The sequence below is a fragment of the Chlorocebus sabaeus genome, chromosome 23 (assembly GCF_047675955.1).
Source record: "Chlorocebus sabaeus isolate Y175 chromosome 23, mChlSab1.0.hap1, whole genome shotgun sequence".
Lineage (NCBI taxonomy): Eukaryota > Metazoa > Chordata > Mammalia > Primates > Cercopithecidae > Chlorocebus > Chlorocebus sabaeus.
The window spans coordinates 14,847,968-14,864,485 of record NC_132926.1 but is presented as its reverse complement, the minus strand read 5'-3'; the positions used below and the strand labels follow the sequence as shown (position 1 = coordinate 14,864,485).

Below are 16,518 nucleotides of genomic sequence, written 5' to 3'. Positions count from 1 at the left end.
GCCGGTCCTTGCAGCTCTCTTTTCCCTTCTACATCTGAGCACTCTCTGTTCTCTGGCCAGCTGCCTTCTGTTCAGCCCCTGTGTGTTCTCCATTCTCTGCTCTGCCTTAATGATAAGTAGAGTTTCATCCTGAGCACATTGGGGTGGAGGTGGGGATTACTTCTTTATTTGGGTCCAAGGGGAAAACATACCCTCCTATTGGCAAACCATGAAGAGTATGACACTTTGAGTTTAACAAGATTAAGCAATCCCTCTTTGGGCACAGCAGTGTGGCCAGTGTGGGGGAAGAGAGTGTTATTCTTCTTGGACCATTTCTCATTCTATATCTGGTGGCTTACATAGGAATTCCAAATTACAAGATTCCTAGGGTCCAGGGATATGTTGTTGGGACATAAGATAGTTGAAATGGTTGTGTATTTGGGTTTTTCTAGTTTTGATGTTTCTAAAATGATAATCGTTCTAAGTAGGGCACAAAGAATTTACTTTCAGATAATGGAATTGCTTAATTTCGAAGAGATGACCAGTCAAAAGCTTGGGCATCTCTTCCTGTTCACTTACTACTGTTTTAGCTCTGCTTACCATGAAAGGTAAGCAGTCATTTTCACCAATAACTTATACCAAATACTTGACCTTGGAACCAGCAATTTACATTCTTATAAAAGAGGTCACTTAGGGAATTTAACTGTGTAATCCTAGCCCCCATGTGGCAGGAGATGAGTAGAAATGGAACAAAGCTGGTGACACACCATTTGAAACAATTTGAATTGGGAAATCATTTCTTTTCGACTTTGTGTTAAAAATGGAACCTACTTTAAAATGGTACAGGAAGGGAGAAGGATGCAGTAAAAGTCTGTAGCAGTAGTGACTCAAAAACTCTGTTCCCGGACTCAAGAAAGCAATCCTGTTGTCACATTTGGAGGGAAACCAGAAATAATTTAGATTTTTCACTTTCCTAATAGCTTCTTTTCCAATACCTTTCCTTCAGACACCATGCCCTCCCTTTTATTTTGCCTTTATTAATGAAAACTAATGAAGAGAAATACAGTTTCAACTTGAACTAGGAAACACAGGTTTTGTAGTGCTAATATTTTGGTGTGGGCTCTTTTTTTTTTTTCTTTAAGACAATTATCAAGACGAAGCATTTGTTTCTTCTTTTGTTTATCCATGGCAGTTTGTCAGCAGTTATGATAAGTAGAGTTCCATCTGCCAGTAAAACTACATTGCAAATTGCCGTAGAAATTAGCAGCTTTCATTTTTGTCTACATAAATAAATATGCGAAATAAATTGCACATAAATGCATCCTAAAAAATCACAGGTACACCACACAGTTAAATGCCAATCAGACAAAACCAGAGACACACTGCGATTATCTCAGTTTTCAAACCTGGGAGATACACGAATGTGTTTCTAAATGAGAGAGGCAGTGTATCATGCTCGCTGAGATAAAAACAGAAGCTGCCAGACACTGCACTGTGGCTTTATTCTGAGAATCCTTTGCCTGAAACCCGCTCTATCTTTTCTTGATGTTCTCTGTCTCTCTCTCTCTCTCTCCCCCTCTCTCTCCCTCTGCTTCTCTCCCTCTCTCCTCGCTGTCTTTCCCTTGCTCATTGTTCTCTCTCTCCTCCTGCCTTTGATGCACATACGTTGTCACAATTCATTGACTCTCTTCTCTTCTCTGTTCTTACACTCAAGCCTAGCGGTGCTTTCGCCAGGCAGCAGCAGCCTCTCCTGCGAGTTTTAGGCATGTATGCAGCTCAGTTTGATCGAGCGTTCCTTTTCTGCCTTTTCACTCTTACAAAAGATTAAAAGGTGGCGTCACATTGCTCCCCTGTTCCTTCCCGCAGGAGGGACTTAAAAGGGACAACAAAAACTAATCACTTTCAATAAGCATTTTCTTGCTGGAAAAAAAAAAAAAAAAAAAAAAAAAAAGAAAGGAAAAAAAAGAAAGAAAAAAAAAGGCGGGGGGTGGACTTAGCAGTGTAATTTGAGACCGGTGGTAAGGATTGGAGCGAGCTAGAGATGCTGCACGCTGCTAACAAGGGAAGGAAGCCTTCAGCTGAGGCAGGTAAGCGCCGATCGGAGGGTTTGACCGAGTGGCTTAGTTAAATCTCTGTTTTCACCGTTTTGTAATTGAGAAAGGCATCCGCAGCAGAAGCCGATTTTTCAGTCGGCTTCCTTTTGTTTAACATAGAAAGTACCTGTATTAATTTTGATGAATTAGAGCATGCAGCAAATTCAATTGAAAATAGATTTGTATAGTAAATGCATTTATACTGAATGATTTCTCCTCTGTTTTATTTAAGGAGAGAGATGAGAAAGATGATTTTGATCAGAATAGCACTTTGCATTACGTTAAATTCTAAACAGCTAACGGAGAGAAAAATAATCCAATTGATACTGCTTTTGAACTCCGGGACTTAAACCCTAGGAGACAGCTGGCATTTGAAATTTTTCTTCTAACTGAACTTCTGATGTGTTATAATAATTTTTCACTGGAGGTTTAAGCAAGGGTAGAGTTTATTTAAGTCGAGCTGCTGGGGTTTGTTTGGCTTGGATCTTGTGGGTGAAGCGCTTTTTATATCTCCTTAACCTGTGTCAGGTTGATGTTTCATAAATGGAGATTAAGTGTTGTCCCAAATGAAATATGAAGTTAAAACATCAGGTTAGGGCATGTGGTAGGAAGGGATCTGGTAAATAATTAGGATAACTGAATTATGACAGTTTGAAATGGGAGTTAACTCTGGAGGTGCTGTTTGATTAAACCTTTCTGGATTCTAAGCGGTTCAATAATGGAGGGGCTGATTACCAGCCTCGAGTCGGAACTTTGCATCGGGATCCTAAATGTGGAATACATATGGATTTTCACTGTAGGTAGCTTTTAGGAATATGTCCCTTTTGTGTGCTTTGAATGAGAGTTGTGGATTATATTTGATGGCATTTCTCCTTTAAAGAGCTTTGGGGTGAAGCTTAAAAGGCTCATATCTATTTTAACATTGAACAAACACAAAATGTAATAGACGTTGATCTCCCAGAACTTGACTTTTGTTGCTACTACTGTTGTTTTAAAGTTTTGATTATGTGTTTTTAACCTCAGTCTTTGTTGATTCTGTGTTCATTGCTTCTGCTGCTAAAATTTATTGCTGACATGAATAAACTGAGATTTGAGAAAGAAAAAAGAAAAAAAAAAAACCAAACCCACCTCTAATTAGCCAAGTTTCTAATTAAGGATAATAGAAATCCAGATGATATCTAAGATTTTAGCTAAGAGATAGCATAGAATGTTTCAATTCATTTTCAATGTTTTTATGAGAAAATCTGAATATTAAAAGTACAAAATTCAGTTAAAAGAATGCTCCTCTGGAATGATATATACAAGGGTGACTTCAATGCCTGTACTAGGTTTGGTCCTAGAAAGAACTGCTATACTATGGCATTGTTGATTTCAGCGGCCACAGAAGGGAGGATATTTTATATATTTGTCTGGAGATCAGATTTTTTCTTCCCAAGTTTCCGAACCGGACTTGCTCCTCAATATCATACCCTGGCGTATCTTGTGTTTGCCAGACCATCTAATGGCATCTTGTGGGTGCAGCCTATGAATTCAATTTTATGAGGACATCAGAAACTGCTGAGCAGTGGGGAGTGGAGACCAAATGGACTATGGGTCTGATCATACTTCATCATCCAGAGATAATCTCCGGTGGAAGTTCCCTGGGAAGCCCCTGATACAGGTGTGGGGAAACTTAATTTTTCCTCATGGTTAAAAGAATAGGGAAAGATGTAGACAAGTGAAAAAGACACTGCTGTCGAATGTTTGATGTAATCGTGCTGGTGGTAGCATAGTGAGTTTTTAAAATCACATCACATGTAATTTTTTTTCAACTTAAGAAACTTTGCAGAATCTTGAAATAGCTTTTCTCAAATTCAATCTTGTTTTTTTGTCTACATCGTTTTTTCTTGCGTGAAATTTTTCTCTGACTCTAGCTATACCTAACTATTGAAGGCTGTTATTCTGCTGCTGATAATGATGATGATTTCTCAAATAAGTGGCAATGTTGAAAAGATGGGCCAAGAGAAATATGTTGTATCATATATGCTTTGCTTTTATTTATGAAAATGACTTCTTCCAGGTGAGGCGATGATAAATTTTAAGTTGCGGCTTGGCTATTTGCATCACCAAACCACAATCCTTTTCTTAGAGAACAAAATAGAACTAAAGTAAGCAGAAATAATTTCATTGTAAACTGTTTTGTAGTTCAGCGTGCACTTTTTAGGCAGATGGTAATCAAAGCTATCCTTAAACTATTTGATTCATATAAATAGCATTTTTCTGAATTTTCCAGTAGATGTTGCTGGAGAGCAAAGAAAAGAGCATTTTTTAACAGGAAAAAAAGAAATGCAGTAGACTTATAAAAGCCAAGGAGAAAGATCCTTCTCCCCAAACTCTGCTGATAGCATTTTGCATAATTTGCTAATTAATGAATTATATTGAATCATTACCGTTTATGATGTTCCATAGAAAGCTATTAAAACTTGAGTTCGATTTTAAAATTATGAGATTGTTCTCTTTAGTCCCTATATATAATGTCTGTTTGCTGTTTTCCGTTTTTAAAAAATCAACTTAACTGCACATTACTATTCAGAACATTTCATCCCTGAATGCTAAAACCCTTTAACATGCAAATATGATGTCAGAGGAAGAACTGAAATAGAATACCCTGAGAAGAGTAATGATCAAACGCATTATAAAAATATGCACCAGTTGCCAACATGTAATGAAATATTAAGAAATTAAAAGCATGCAACCTCTAAAGTAATAGAATTTCATTGCTCTGAGACTGTTTTCCCACTGAATATTAAGTGCTTAATAGATCTACCCGTAAAAAACAATCGAAAACCTACATGATTTGTCACTGAAGTTCTTTCATTATATGATTTTGAAAAATTAGCCCAATAGGATTTTCCTCAGAATAGGAAATGTAATTAACATTGGATATTAAGTGCCAGATTTCCAAAGCAAAAGCTATAAGGCTTGATGGAGAAAATAGGAACGCAGAGAGCCAACATCAGCACTAGAAACTGAGGGGACCCACGCTGGAACTACTCCGCTTGTAATCACTGTGATAAAATGACAAAGACGTCCCAGAGGAGCCCAGGAATCTCGTACCCAGACACGAACTGATGCAATTTCAGGACCAATGACCTCTATCTATGGGAGTATTTATTTTTGGAAATGATCAATTAACTGATTTCAATAGTGAAAGGGAAGTGTATATATTTTTTTCCAATGAGAGGGGGATATTGGGTATTACAAAAGCACTTGCAGACAGGACAAGGGTGTAACCTATGTTGGAGAGCTTTCGGTTTTGTTACCTTAAGCAGACCTAGTTCTTTGCTGGTGGATTCTTCTTTGGCATTGAATCACTTCTTTGTCAGCTTTCATTCCTGAGTTGTAAAATGCTCCATAGGATATTTTGATTTAACACCCATTTATTTCTATTTTCTGGGAGGAAAAACCTTATATTTAGGAGGCGTAAGCGTCAGCTACTTCTATTTTGTAATTAGCGCTGTAAGTCCACTGGGCTAAGGATGTTCCCGGTTTTGTATTTTTATTTGATTCAAACACATTTTTTTTTTTTGGACTTGACCCATAGAGTTTTTTTGTTTTGTTTTGTTTTTTTGTTTTTGTTTTTTTTATTCTGTCTTTAAATAAGGAAAGCTTCACAACTTGGTGGGAGATTTTACTTTCTAGTAAAGTTTGTTGCTGTTTGCCTCTTGTTCTCTTTTTTTTTAATAGTAGCTATCAAGCACTGACTATATTCAAAATACCATGAGTTAAGTGTGCCAGATTGCACCCCTAACAACAAGAAGAGGTGTCTCTCCACTCACTGAGAATCTAATGAAGATGTAAAATATGAGCCAAACAGCCTACTGAACTAAAAGTGCCAGTTCTTAACTCCCTCCCTTAGGACAGCAGGGGAGAAAAGGTCGCTGCAGGTTGAGAGGACCCTGAGGAGCCTGTCTTTGAATTAGGAGTGGAATGTGAAAACACAAAATAATCCCCATCAGCAAAATCAGAGTGGGCACAGGGGGCACATGCCAAAAGGGAGTAACTGATGCTAGTATGATGGAGAGTCTTGAACGGCAAGCCAAGGTATTTGATAGCCACTGGAGAGGGGTGATCTGGCAGCTTTAGGGGAGTTGAGGCTCTGGATGTGAACGGGGAAGTACTGGAATATAGGGTCCCACCATATAACACACCCTTCCCAGGAGATTCTGAAACATCTGTCTATAGAACATCTATTCTTCGGTTGAATTGCAACCTTACGGAGGTATTGCTACTAGTAGCCTATATCTTTCCCTTGTAGCAATGTTGTTGAGAACTCCTAGTCCAGAGAGTGGAAACCCATGAATAATCTGTTGCACTAGCCTAGACTTCAGCAGTAAGGTTGAGAAACGCTGGGGAAGGGAGACTGGCTATGAGAAACACCTTCTTATTATAATTATTGCAATTTCTTGTTTGTACTGCAGATGTCATGGCCTCATTAGACAGGGATTTTGTGTATATGCATTTGTTTTCATGTTTTCATAAGAAAAACCTTCACCATTCATTGGAGATCAGACCCGTGGTTTAGAAGGTGTGACGTTCTCTCCATGCTATTTCGGTACAATCAATTACTGTTATATTCATCTCTGGTTTCTTGACATTGATTAGGATGGATTTTTATGATCTTTGAGGGTTTTCATCTCTCTAAAAACATATATACTTTATTTATTAGAATTAATTTCCTCTCTGAATTGCCTGTGTTGTCAGTTACTTTCTATAAACCTTGACTAACTTACCTTGAACTCTTTGATGTCTAGTGTATTTGACTGACAAGCTCAGCTGCGGAGACTACCCTAACTATATAATGGAAGTTTATATGTGAACATATAAGCTGTTTTCTTTTCAACAGAGTTCACAATGAGAAGGAGCAAAAATAATTATTAGTACAATTAAGTAAGTAGAGTGTCATGCTTTTCCTCAGTAACACAGATTTTACCAGCCTATTCAGGTGGACACGGTCACCAACATCACCTCAAAACCAAACTATAGATGAGTGACTTTCCTTGTCCTCCAACCACTTTAATTTAATTTGTTCCATTTACTTTTCCAAGCTTTTCATCTTCCCACAATTTTAATACTATCAGAGATGGGGGGCTGCCCATGACATTCACACTTGACATTATCAAACACAAAAGGCATCACTCATACACTTGACTGCATTACAATGCAAGGAAAAAAATAGATCCCAAAGGCTTAGAAATTATTGTCTTGTACCTTGAATGTAGGTGGATTTTCTTGTCTGTTTCCTCCAGCCTGCCTCATTTGACTGTTTTGCTACTGTGTGTTTGCAAAGGGTTCTAAAAACCCGGCAAAAATCAACACTCACAAATCCACAACATACACATTTTTATATTCACTGGACATAGGTGTCTTAGTACAATAGAAATTTATAATTATATCTTTGTTATCTGTTATTTGTTAGGCACCAACCGCATTTTGATGCAGTTCCAAAGTTGCACCTTGCACCAGAGCTACCTTCTCATCATTGACTTCGGTTCTTCTGACAGTCCAACAGTTGTAGCCAGTTGTAGCCTTGTCCTGACTCGCAGATCTGTGCTCACTGCAGTTCCTTTATTATTGCTGGGCAAGCAGAGATTTACTGAAATCCACAGTAGCTCTAATCTTTGTGTGTGTGGGGAGAATTCTTAAAGTTAGTATAAATTTATCTGTACCTCCCTTTGCTTACTACTCCGAGCCTGCTAGTCGAAGACAGTTTACCTCTCTGCCCCCATACATAAGACAACACTTGTGACCTGAATAAATAGCATTAGGTTGTGGTGAATTGCTTCAGTCATATTACATCATGCATCAAGATCGCGTGTGCTGTAAAGCTCTGTAAAACAGCCAGCTACATGATATCCTGCAGGTTTAATATACTTCTGCAGCCTTGTACTTGGGAAGGATTTCTGTAATTGGAGACAATCTAGTAAGGAGAACTTTTTAAGCCATCGGAGGCCAAAATACAAGTTTTTGAGAAATGTGCCTTTATAGGCTTGAAACTGAATAGATTACAAATTTCTCTTAACTGGACAGAATCATAATTGCCTATAGAGTACGGTTCTGATTATCCAGGGTTTGAATTTCCAGCATGGGGATTATCCAGATTTCTTCCTTGACTCCCCTGTCTTTTTCCTAACTACCTGATGTGAATCATTTCTCTAATCATTGGCACCTCTGCTAATGCTATGCAAGGGCACATTTGAGCAGCAAAATCTGAACTAGCGAATTATCATTCAGAAGAGGGAATTATGTAGAAAAATCTGGTTTTTGTAACTATTCACTAAAGTTGACTGGATAAATTTAAATTTGGGGGGACATCTTTCTATTTACAAATGATGGTTTACTGTAGCTGCATATATGTCAACATCTTACTACCTGTTTAAGGAGCAGAAAAGTAAATTAAAGATGCCAAGTAATGCTTTCATTGTATTGGCTACAACGTTCCTCTCCCCTCTCACCAGACCAGCCACCATTCTTAATTAGCTAGTTGGGAATCGGACTTAGCTGGAATTTTACTATAAGACCACACAGAACAAGCAAGTGTACCTTCTGCAGTGGATCAGGATTCTGATTAGCATGTCTAGGATTGAGTATAAAAGTAAGCTATTCCTACCCAAACCCTAGTTAGTTACTCTCCACCATTCTCATTTTAGTCATTAACTGGGTGTCAGTCAGTCCTTGATAAGTTATTTGCTTTTAGGATTTGACCCACCCACTGAAAGCCTCTTAGATACCACAAGGAGGCTGAAATAGTGAAAAACCAGAAACGCTGTTACCGCAGAATAGGAGAGGAGTCACCAGACCACCTTTCAAGTCTGCAGAACAGGGAGCAGGATTCTGTCTACTGAATATCACTACAGAATCAAAACTTGAGGCTGGGCGCGGTGGCTCATGCCTATAATCCCAGCACTTCGGGAGGCCGAGGTGGGCCGACTGCTTGAGGCCAGGAATTAAGACCAGCCTGGCCAACATGGTGAAACCTCATCTCTACAAAAAATACAAAAATTAGCCGGGCATGGTGGCACAAGCTCATAATACCAGGTACTCAGGAGGCTGAGGCATGAGAATTGCTTGAACTCAGGAGGTGGACGTTATAGAGAGCAGAGATGGTGCCAGCAAAACTCCAGCCTGGGAAACAGAGTGAAACCCTGTCTCAAAAAAACAAAAACAGGAACCAAAAAGGAAAACCTTGATTTCCTGTCATATTCATGTACATCAGTTGTGGCTTGGACACTTTCATAATCCTGTGGTTATATCTGGCACTTTTTGCCAATGTCTCATCAAATAATGCACTCTTCTGTCATCTCTACTTGACAAACATGTTTCTTAATAATCGGTAGCAGTTTGAGGTGCTTAATACAAATGCACAAGCTGTTTCAGTTTCTTAATATATAACATAAGCAATAAAATATGTACTGTATAATATAATTGACACAATATGCTAAAAGGCAAAAAAGTGGTATTGCCTCAGTGGTACTTTAAAAAATATCCTTTTATCACTGGGTTAAAACTGAGTCTGTTAGAAATATACTTGAAGTTGTTAAATATTCAGGTGCAGTTGATGATGTAGTATAATGAACAATAGTTTTCAACCCATATTTTAAATGAGAATTTAAGCAGCAATATAGTACATAAACTGAAAATGTAAAACAACTATTAGAAAAATCATTGACAAATCTAGTCACATATTTGGTATGTAAATGATTCCTCTTAGTATTCATATTTTTGTTTACATTTATGTACATACATGTATATACACACATATGTACTATAGAGAATATATGTATGTGCATATATCTTTATCTATATCTATTTCCAGAGAGAGAGAGAGAGACAGAGAGAATAAATGGGTATATTCCTAATAAGATACAGTATGAGTACATTCCTGATAAAATATTGCATTTTTTCCAGCTGACATTATTAATTTCCCACAATCTGACACACAGTATGCTAGGTACCAAAGATGCCAAAATGAAAAAAGACACAATTCTTAAGGAGTTTATGATCTCATCTGAAATTAGATATTATTTTCATGTTGAATTTTCAGTTGTGGATATACTTAGTAATCAAAAACATTGAGAGAGAGAAAAAAAAAATCAAGTGTTACAAAGCTACTGGAGCCCACACTAGGTACCTCTACATTTTACATGTCTTGCCTCATCAGGAGAGTTGGAAAATAAATATAGGCAGGTATGATCTGGGGAAAGAAGATTCTCACATAATATAATCTTGTCCCAACTAAACATAAATCTGGCTTTATGGAAAGACCAGGCCAGGGTTTCTGAATTCTCTGTTACCACTTACTGTTGATGCAGGCCACAAACCAAAGATAGGAGTAGTTTGTCTGATATTCACGCTTCTCTGAGTTCTATACAGCATTCGACCAAGCAAAGAACGTGAGGGAAAGTGTTGTCAACCTGCTTAGTATTAAACACGCACAAATAATGTTTTGTTTGAAAAGGTATGTAATTGAGCATACTTTTTTAAATAGGCTTCTGTGACAAAAATCATTTTATTCTTGATTTATATGGAATTTATGATGCATATGTTTTATGTGTTTATAATCACATATCCTATGTGATTTATATACACACACATATAGTCTCTAGAGGTCAGTAGAATATAAGAAATAGGCAAAAATTCATGTCGAGATGAGACCCAGAGATCCTGGAGACCATTTTTCAAATGGTGAAATGATGATAGTCGACTAATGACATTAGGAACTGAAATCATTAATCAGTGTTAACAAAAAAGTCATGTCATTCTTGTTCCTGAAATGAATCTAATCTATTTGTTTTAAGCAAATTTCAGATAAATGAACATTTACATGGCAAGAACCTTTACAGAAACCAAACTGTAATTACTTTATTATGGTTTATTATAATAGGCTGTGATTCTCCAGAAGCTTTTTTGAGGGTTTTTTAAAAATGTTACCAGAACAAAAAGGTAATTTGTTTTTAAACACTTGACTATTACATCCAAAACACTATTTTTATTTTAGCTGCCAATTCAGTCCCCCTGACTCTTAGAAATGAATCATTTCATGCCTTATACGTTGCAATTTTATTTGTTCTTATAAACTAAATGTCCCTGATGTTGGAAAATGTATCAGAAAATTGTGATTTATTTTATATATTAAGCTAAAATTGTTGACAGTCCAGCACTTGCTGCACAGTTGAGCATGTTTTCCAAGTTTTTCTCTGGAAGATTCATGCACAAAAAGTGTAGAAAATGACATAATGTAGCTATGAACTGTTTGATAGTGGAGTTGTCAATGCCTCTTACACACCATTTTATGCAAGAAAAAACAGCACAGCAGGAATTCAGATTTCATTCGAATTTGGGGATAAATGATTATCTTTTAAGTTGAGATTGCATGCCTTGGCTTAGAACTTAATATGCCTTGCACACATTAATATCACTCACACTTGAAACTAATCTATCAATAAGCTATTCCCATATTTGTTTACTTACACTTGCGTAGATCGTATTCTTAGTTCAGTTTCCTCCAGGATAAATCCCAAACCAAGTATTGCAGCCTAAGTGCCTGAAGGTGAGTAGTCAGAAATAAAACAGGCCGGGCGCGGTGGCTCAAGCCTGTAATCCCAGCACTTTGGGAGGCCGAGACGGGCGGATCACGAGGTCAGGAGATCGAGACCATCCTGGCTAACACGGTGAAACCCCGTCTCTACTAAAAAAAAAAAAGTACAAAAAACTAGCCGGGCGAGGTGGCGGGCGCCTGTAGTCCCAGCTACTCCGGAGGCTGAGGCAGGAGAATGGCGTAAACCCGGGAGGAGGAGCTTGCGGTGAGCAGACATCCGGCCACTGCACTCCAGCCTGGGTGACAGAGCAAGACTCCGTCTCAAAAAAAAAAAAAAAAAAAAAAAAAGAAATAAAACAATAGGAGGTGATGGGGGCCTACGGAACTGTGAAGAGGCATTATGAGTATATGTAAACACACACACACCCACACACACCCCCCACACACCCACCCTCAACCTACCTTAAAACAAAACAAAACAAAACCTACTAAACATTTTTAGAGAATAACCATATGGAGAATTTAGAAGAACTTGAGGTTTACACTACCACAAGGTTTCCAGTAGATTTTCCATAAATATTAATGGAGCACTTACAATGCATAATCTAGCAATTATTAAAACAAGAAGATATGCTGTGTTTCCTGTCCTCAAGGGGTTCACAGTGTTAACTGGATACTCCCCATACAGTATCTCCCCTGCCTCTGAGCCTCTACTTCTACTCTTCCAAACTTCTACATTTTCCATTCCATCTCTCCAGGATTTCTTCCAGACTTTCCTGCTTTCCTAACTGTGGCTTTGCAAATGCTCATCTTTTTTGTCTACTTTAACACTCCAGTTTGCCCCTAGCTAAATACTATTCATCTTTAGGCTGAAGATTAAATGTCACCTCCTCCAAGAAGTTTTTCTCGACTACCTCATCCTTAAGTTTAAATTAGGGGCTCCCACTCTGTGATGCTATAACAATGCACTTACCTTATTGTAACAGTATCCTCCCTATATGTAACTGCTGGTTTAATTGTTCATAGTTCACTCGTTACTGGTGGAGGATCTTGACAACAAGTCATCCATGTTCTTGGCGTTTTAAACAAATAATTGGATAAAATGAACAAACAAAGCAATCAACGAATGAAGCAATGAAAGCATAGATTTATTGAGACAAAAGTGCACTCCATAGAGTGGGAGCACGCTCGAGCAAGTGGCTCAAGAGCACTGGTTACAGAATTTTCTGGGATCTAAACACTCTCTAGAGGTGTCCCATTGGTTACTTGGTTACACCCTATGTAAATGAAGACTTGGCCAGCAACCAGTCTGATTGGTTGCAGGAGGTGACCAATCAGAGGCTGAAGTGAAGTTACCACGTTACACTCTATGGAAATGAAGACTTGGCCCATGACCAGTCTGATTGGTTGGGGGAGGTGACCAATCAGAGGCATTTTCCATTTTTCATCTGTGAGGCATGGAAAGGGGAGTTGCAAAGGGAGTAGCCAACTAATCCTTTTGTTATCTGGGCATGAAGAGGTGGGGTTTTCCTTTTCATTCAGTTCTAGGAAGTCAGCATCAATCGGCCTTAGGTTCCCTGCCTCCAGAGACAGAGTTTCGCTCTGTCGCGCAGACTGGAATGCAGTGGCCCAAATCTCGGCTCACTACAAGCTCTGCCTCCCGGGTTCACGCCATTCTCCTGCCTCAGCCTCCCAAGTAGTTGGGACTACAGGCGCCCGCCACCTGGCCCGGCTACTTTTTGTATTTTTAGTAGAGACGGGATTACACCTAAGTTTTTAAACTCAGTGAGGGCAGAGCCATGTGTGTCTAGCTTATCTGCTGCTGTATCACTGATGCCTAGAAAAATATCTGGCAGCATAATGTTAATTTCGTCAATAACTCTTGAATGAATGTGCAAATATATAAATACTTACAATGTATGGATTAAAAGAAGATATCCATCTCCAAAAGACCACAAATTAATTAACCTCTGTGTTTGTTCCCAAGTCTTAGTCTAGGGCAGGTTCAAAATGTCCTAGGGCATCATCCTTCTTCTGCTTCTATTTTCCACCCTGAAGTAGATCCAGATCCTTGATCCCCAGAATAGAATCATTATTTTAGTTGGAGGAAGGTGTACACTCTTTAGATGTTTTCTTTTTAGTCTCTGATAATGTAATTTATGATGAAAGGTACACTTGTTTGAAGGGTAGTCTAAAAGGGGTGACTACCTCTCTCCACTGTAGTGGTGATTGCAAGATTTTGAACCTTGGCTATCAGAACTGCTTAAATAGACCATGGACTCTAAGCATTGTGATCATGAATACAGATTGTCTATTGAATATCAGGCACTTTACTAGGAACTGGAGAGTCAGAAATGATGATGCAGAATAAATATATGTTCATTTATTTTTAGTTAGGTCTATGGGACCATGTCACTTTATGTGAGAATATTGTACTCCCAAATTTCTCTGCTTCTTTTCCAAACCTCTGGTGAAACTTTAAGAACTTATCAATCAAAATATTTTCCTAAAAATATTTTATTTCTATATTACACAAAGACATAAACAACCTTAGAGTCATGCTAGAAGTTATTTATATAATAATATAATAAAAATGCTAATCAAATAATAAAATTTTTATTTTAATTATACAGTCAGCCCTTTGTATCTTTGAGTTCTACCTTTATGGATTTAACCAACCTCAGATGACAACACTTAAAATAAGAATAATAAAAAGCAGGCCAGGCATGGTGACTCACCTTGTAATTCCAGCGTTTTGGGAGGCCAAGGTGGACAGATCACTTGAGTCTAGGAGTTTGAGACCAGCCTAGGCAACATGGCAAAACCGCATCTCTACAAAAAATAAAGAAATAAACTGGGCATGATGACACACACCTGTAGTCCCAGCTACTCAGGAGGCTGAGGCCACAGGATTGCTTGAGCCCAGGAGGTCAAGGTTGCAGTGAGCATCACTACACTCCAGCCTGGGTGACAGAGCGAGACTGTCTCAAACAAAACAAAACAAGACAAAGAAAACAAAACAAAACAAAACAAACACAAAGTAACAGTACGATAATAAAAATAATACAAATAAAAAACCAAAGTGATATAACAACTATTTACATAGCATTTACATTATGTTAGGTATTGCAAGTAATCTAGAGATGGTTTGAAGTATATGGGAGGAAGTATGTAGGTTATATGCAAATACTGCACCAGTGTATTTGAGGGACTTGAGCATCTGTGGATTTTGGCATCTATGGGGGTCCTGGAAGCCAGCCCCACAGATACGGAGGGACTACTTTATAATAAACATGAAAGGCTGGTCAGTTAACTGTTCCCCTGACAATATGCATGTTAAATGATTTCAGTGTAACTGTAATTTCTCTTTTAATTCGGGACATATCCTCCTTCTTATTAAAAATTGACTTTGGTTCCCTGAGGATGGTAGCAGACTGTTCATTTCTGTCTCACTCTCCCTTTCCTTCTCCAGGGTGTCCTGTTGAATCCACTCCTGTGTCTTATGTGGAAACTCGTAATACCCAGGATAGTTTATTATATTTATTCTTGAATAAGAAAATATTTTAGGGAAAAAGGTAATTTAAAAAATGGAATGTACTTGCCATGAGCAAATATATTCTATTTGTAGAGAATTATAACCACCTTATAACAATCACAGTATCCCTCATTTCCAAAGCATTCTGGAATGAGTAATAATCAATATCAGAGTAAAGAAAGAATTTTTCTTCAATTTAGTTAGATGATTTTTGTTCACAAAAATATCTAAGTTGTTACAAAATGGACCTCTGACTTTTAACTTGGGCTTCTTTTTCAATTTGGAAAGTGCTTGTAAGTTTGTTAATGTTAGATTGGTAATTGTTGGGCTCTGAGGGGGTGCAGCATCTTCAGTCTGAGCTTATTACAGTGTAAAATATGGATTGCCTTTACCCTAATGGCCTCTGAATCCTATTACCATCCCATTAGAGAGTGTGGGATTTTAGTAATTCTGTTGTTGTTTCCAGTGGGCAGTGAATATAATGGGGAAGGGCAGGGGTTAATGCAATTCATCTCTTTTAATACTTGTAACTCCAACTCCCTTATCACTCACTGTGGTTTCTTTGGGTTTTTCCCCTTTCTTTCTATATCTTTAAGGCCCAATATATTTCTATATACCTCTCCCAGCCAGAAGAGTTTGGGGAGTATTTTGATGATTCTTGGGTTTAAATAGAATTTTCAATATTAGCTTTTCACAAACTGAAGATAAACAAATAAGGTAGTATGTCTGCTTGTTGTGAAACAGCCTGTCGCTCAGAAAGGTTTTCAGTGACTGTCCTTGTGCCAAGAATAGTATTGAAATGGCTCTTCAATCAAGATCATTTATAAGGCCTTTTGGAAGGAGAAGCCTGATACCAGTGGGTCGGATCAATGCACCCTAGTGTTCTGGGTATAATGTTTCCATGTGTTCCTGGACACAGCTGTGTCCTGGGTGCTGGTGGTGCTAGAGAGAAGAATTGGAAAAGATTTCAAAGTGATAGAAATTAGATTGCTTTAAAGAGAAGTTTATGAGCAATAGTTAATTCCCTACATCTCTGACATGCTCAGGAGATGTACATGTTTGATTATGTATCCGTGGTTTTATTCATGAAATTTGTTTTTAGCTAATACAGCTTTTTTGGGAATAAATACGAACATCAGATTACTTCTCAGTATGTCAAAACAAATTAGTTTCCCACAGTGATGCAGTGAAAGGTGTAACTATTTTCCCTTTTTATATGTCAGAAAGCATTACTGGGACTGGGAAATTCCTCCTTTTCCCCCCTTAGCCCATGAGCCTGGTGGTTTGCAAAGGTCTGCTTTAATTCGCAAGCATATTCACCTAGAGCTCCAGCA

At 38.1% G+C, this 16,518-nt stretch overlaps 1 protein-coding gene across 3 annotated transcripts in view; it reads left to right on the top strand.

Annotated features, from left to right (window-relative positions):
- The first annotated feature begins 950 nt into the window (after positions 1-950).
- The window catches only part of TENM2 (teneurin transmembrane protein 2), a 702,758-nt gene continuing 687,190 nt past the window's right edge, over positions 951-16,518 (top strand). For 2 of the 3 annotated variants that reach the window (XM_038009398.2, XM_038009393.2), the window contains exon 1: positions 951-2,066. In XM_038009398.2, coding sequence (XP_037865326.2) covers positions 2,021-2,066 — 46 coding nt within the window. In that variant the 5' untranslated portion in view covers positions 951-2,020. The remainder of the gene's footprint in view (positions 2,067-16,518) is intronic. The other variant, XM_008015241.3, reaches the window with a different exon arrangement.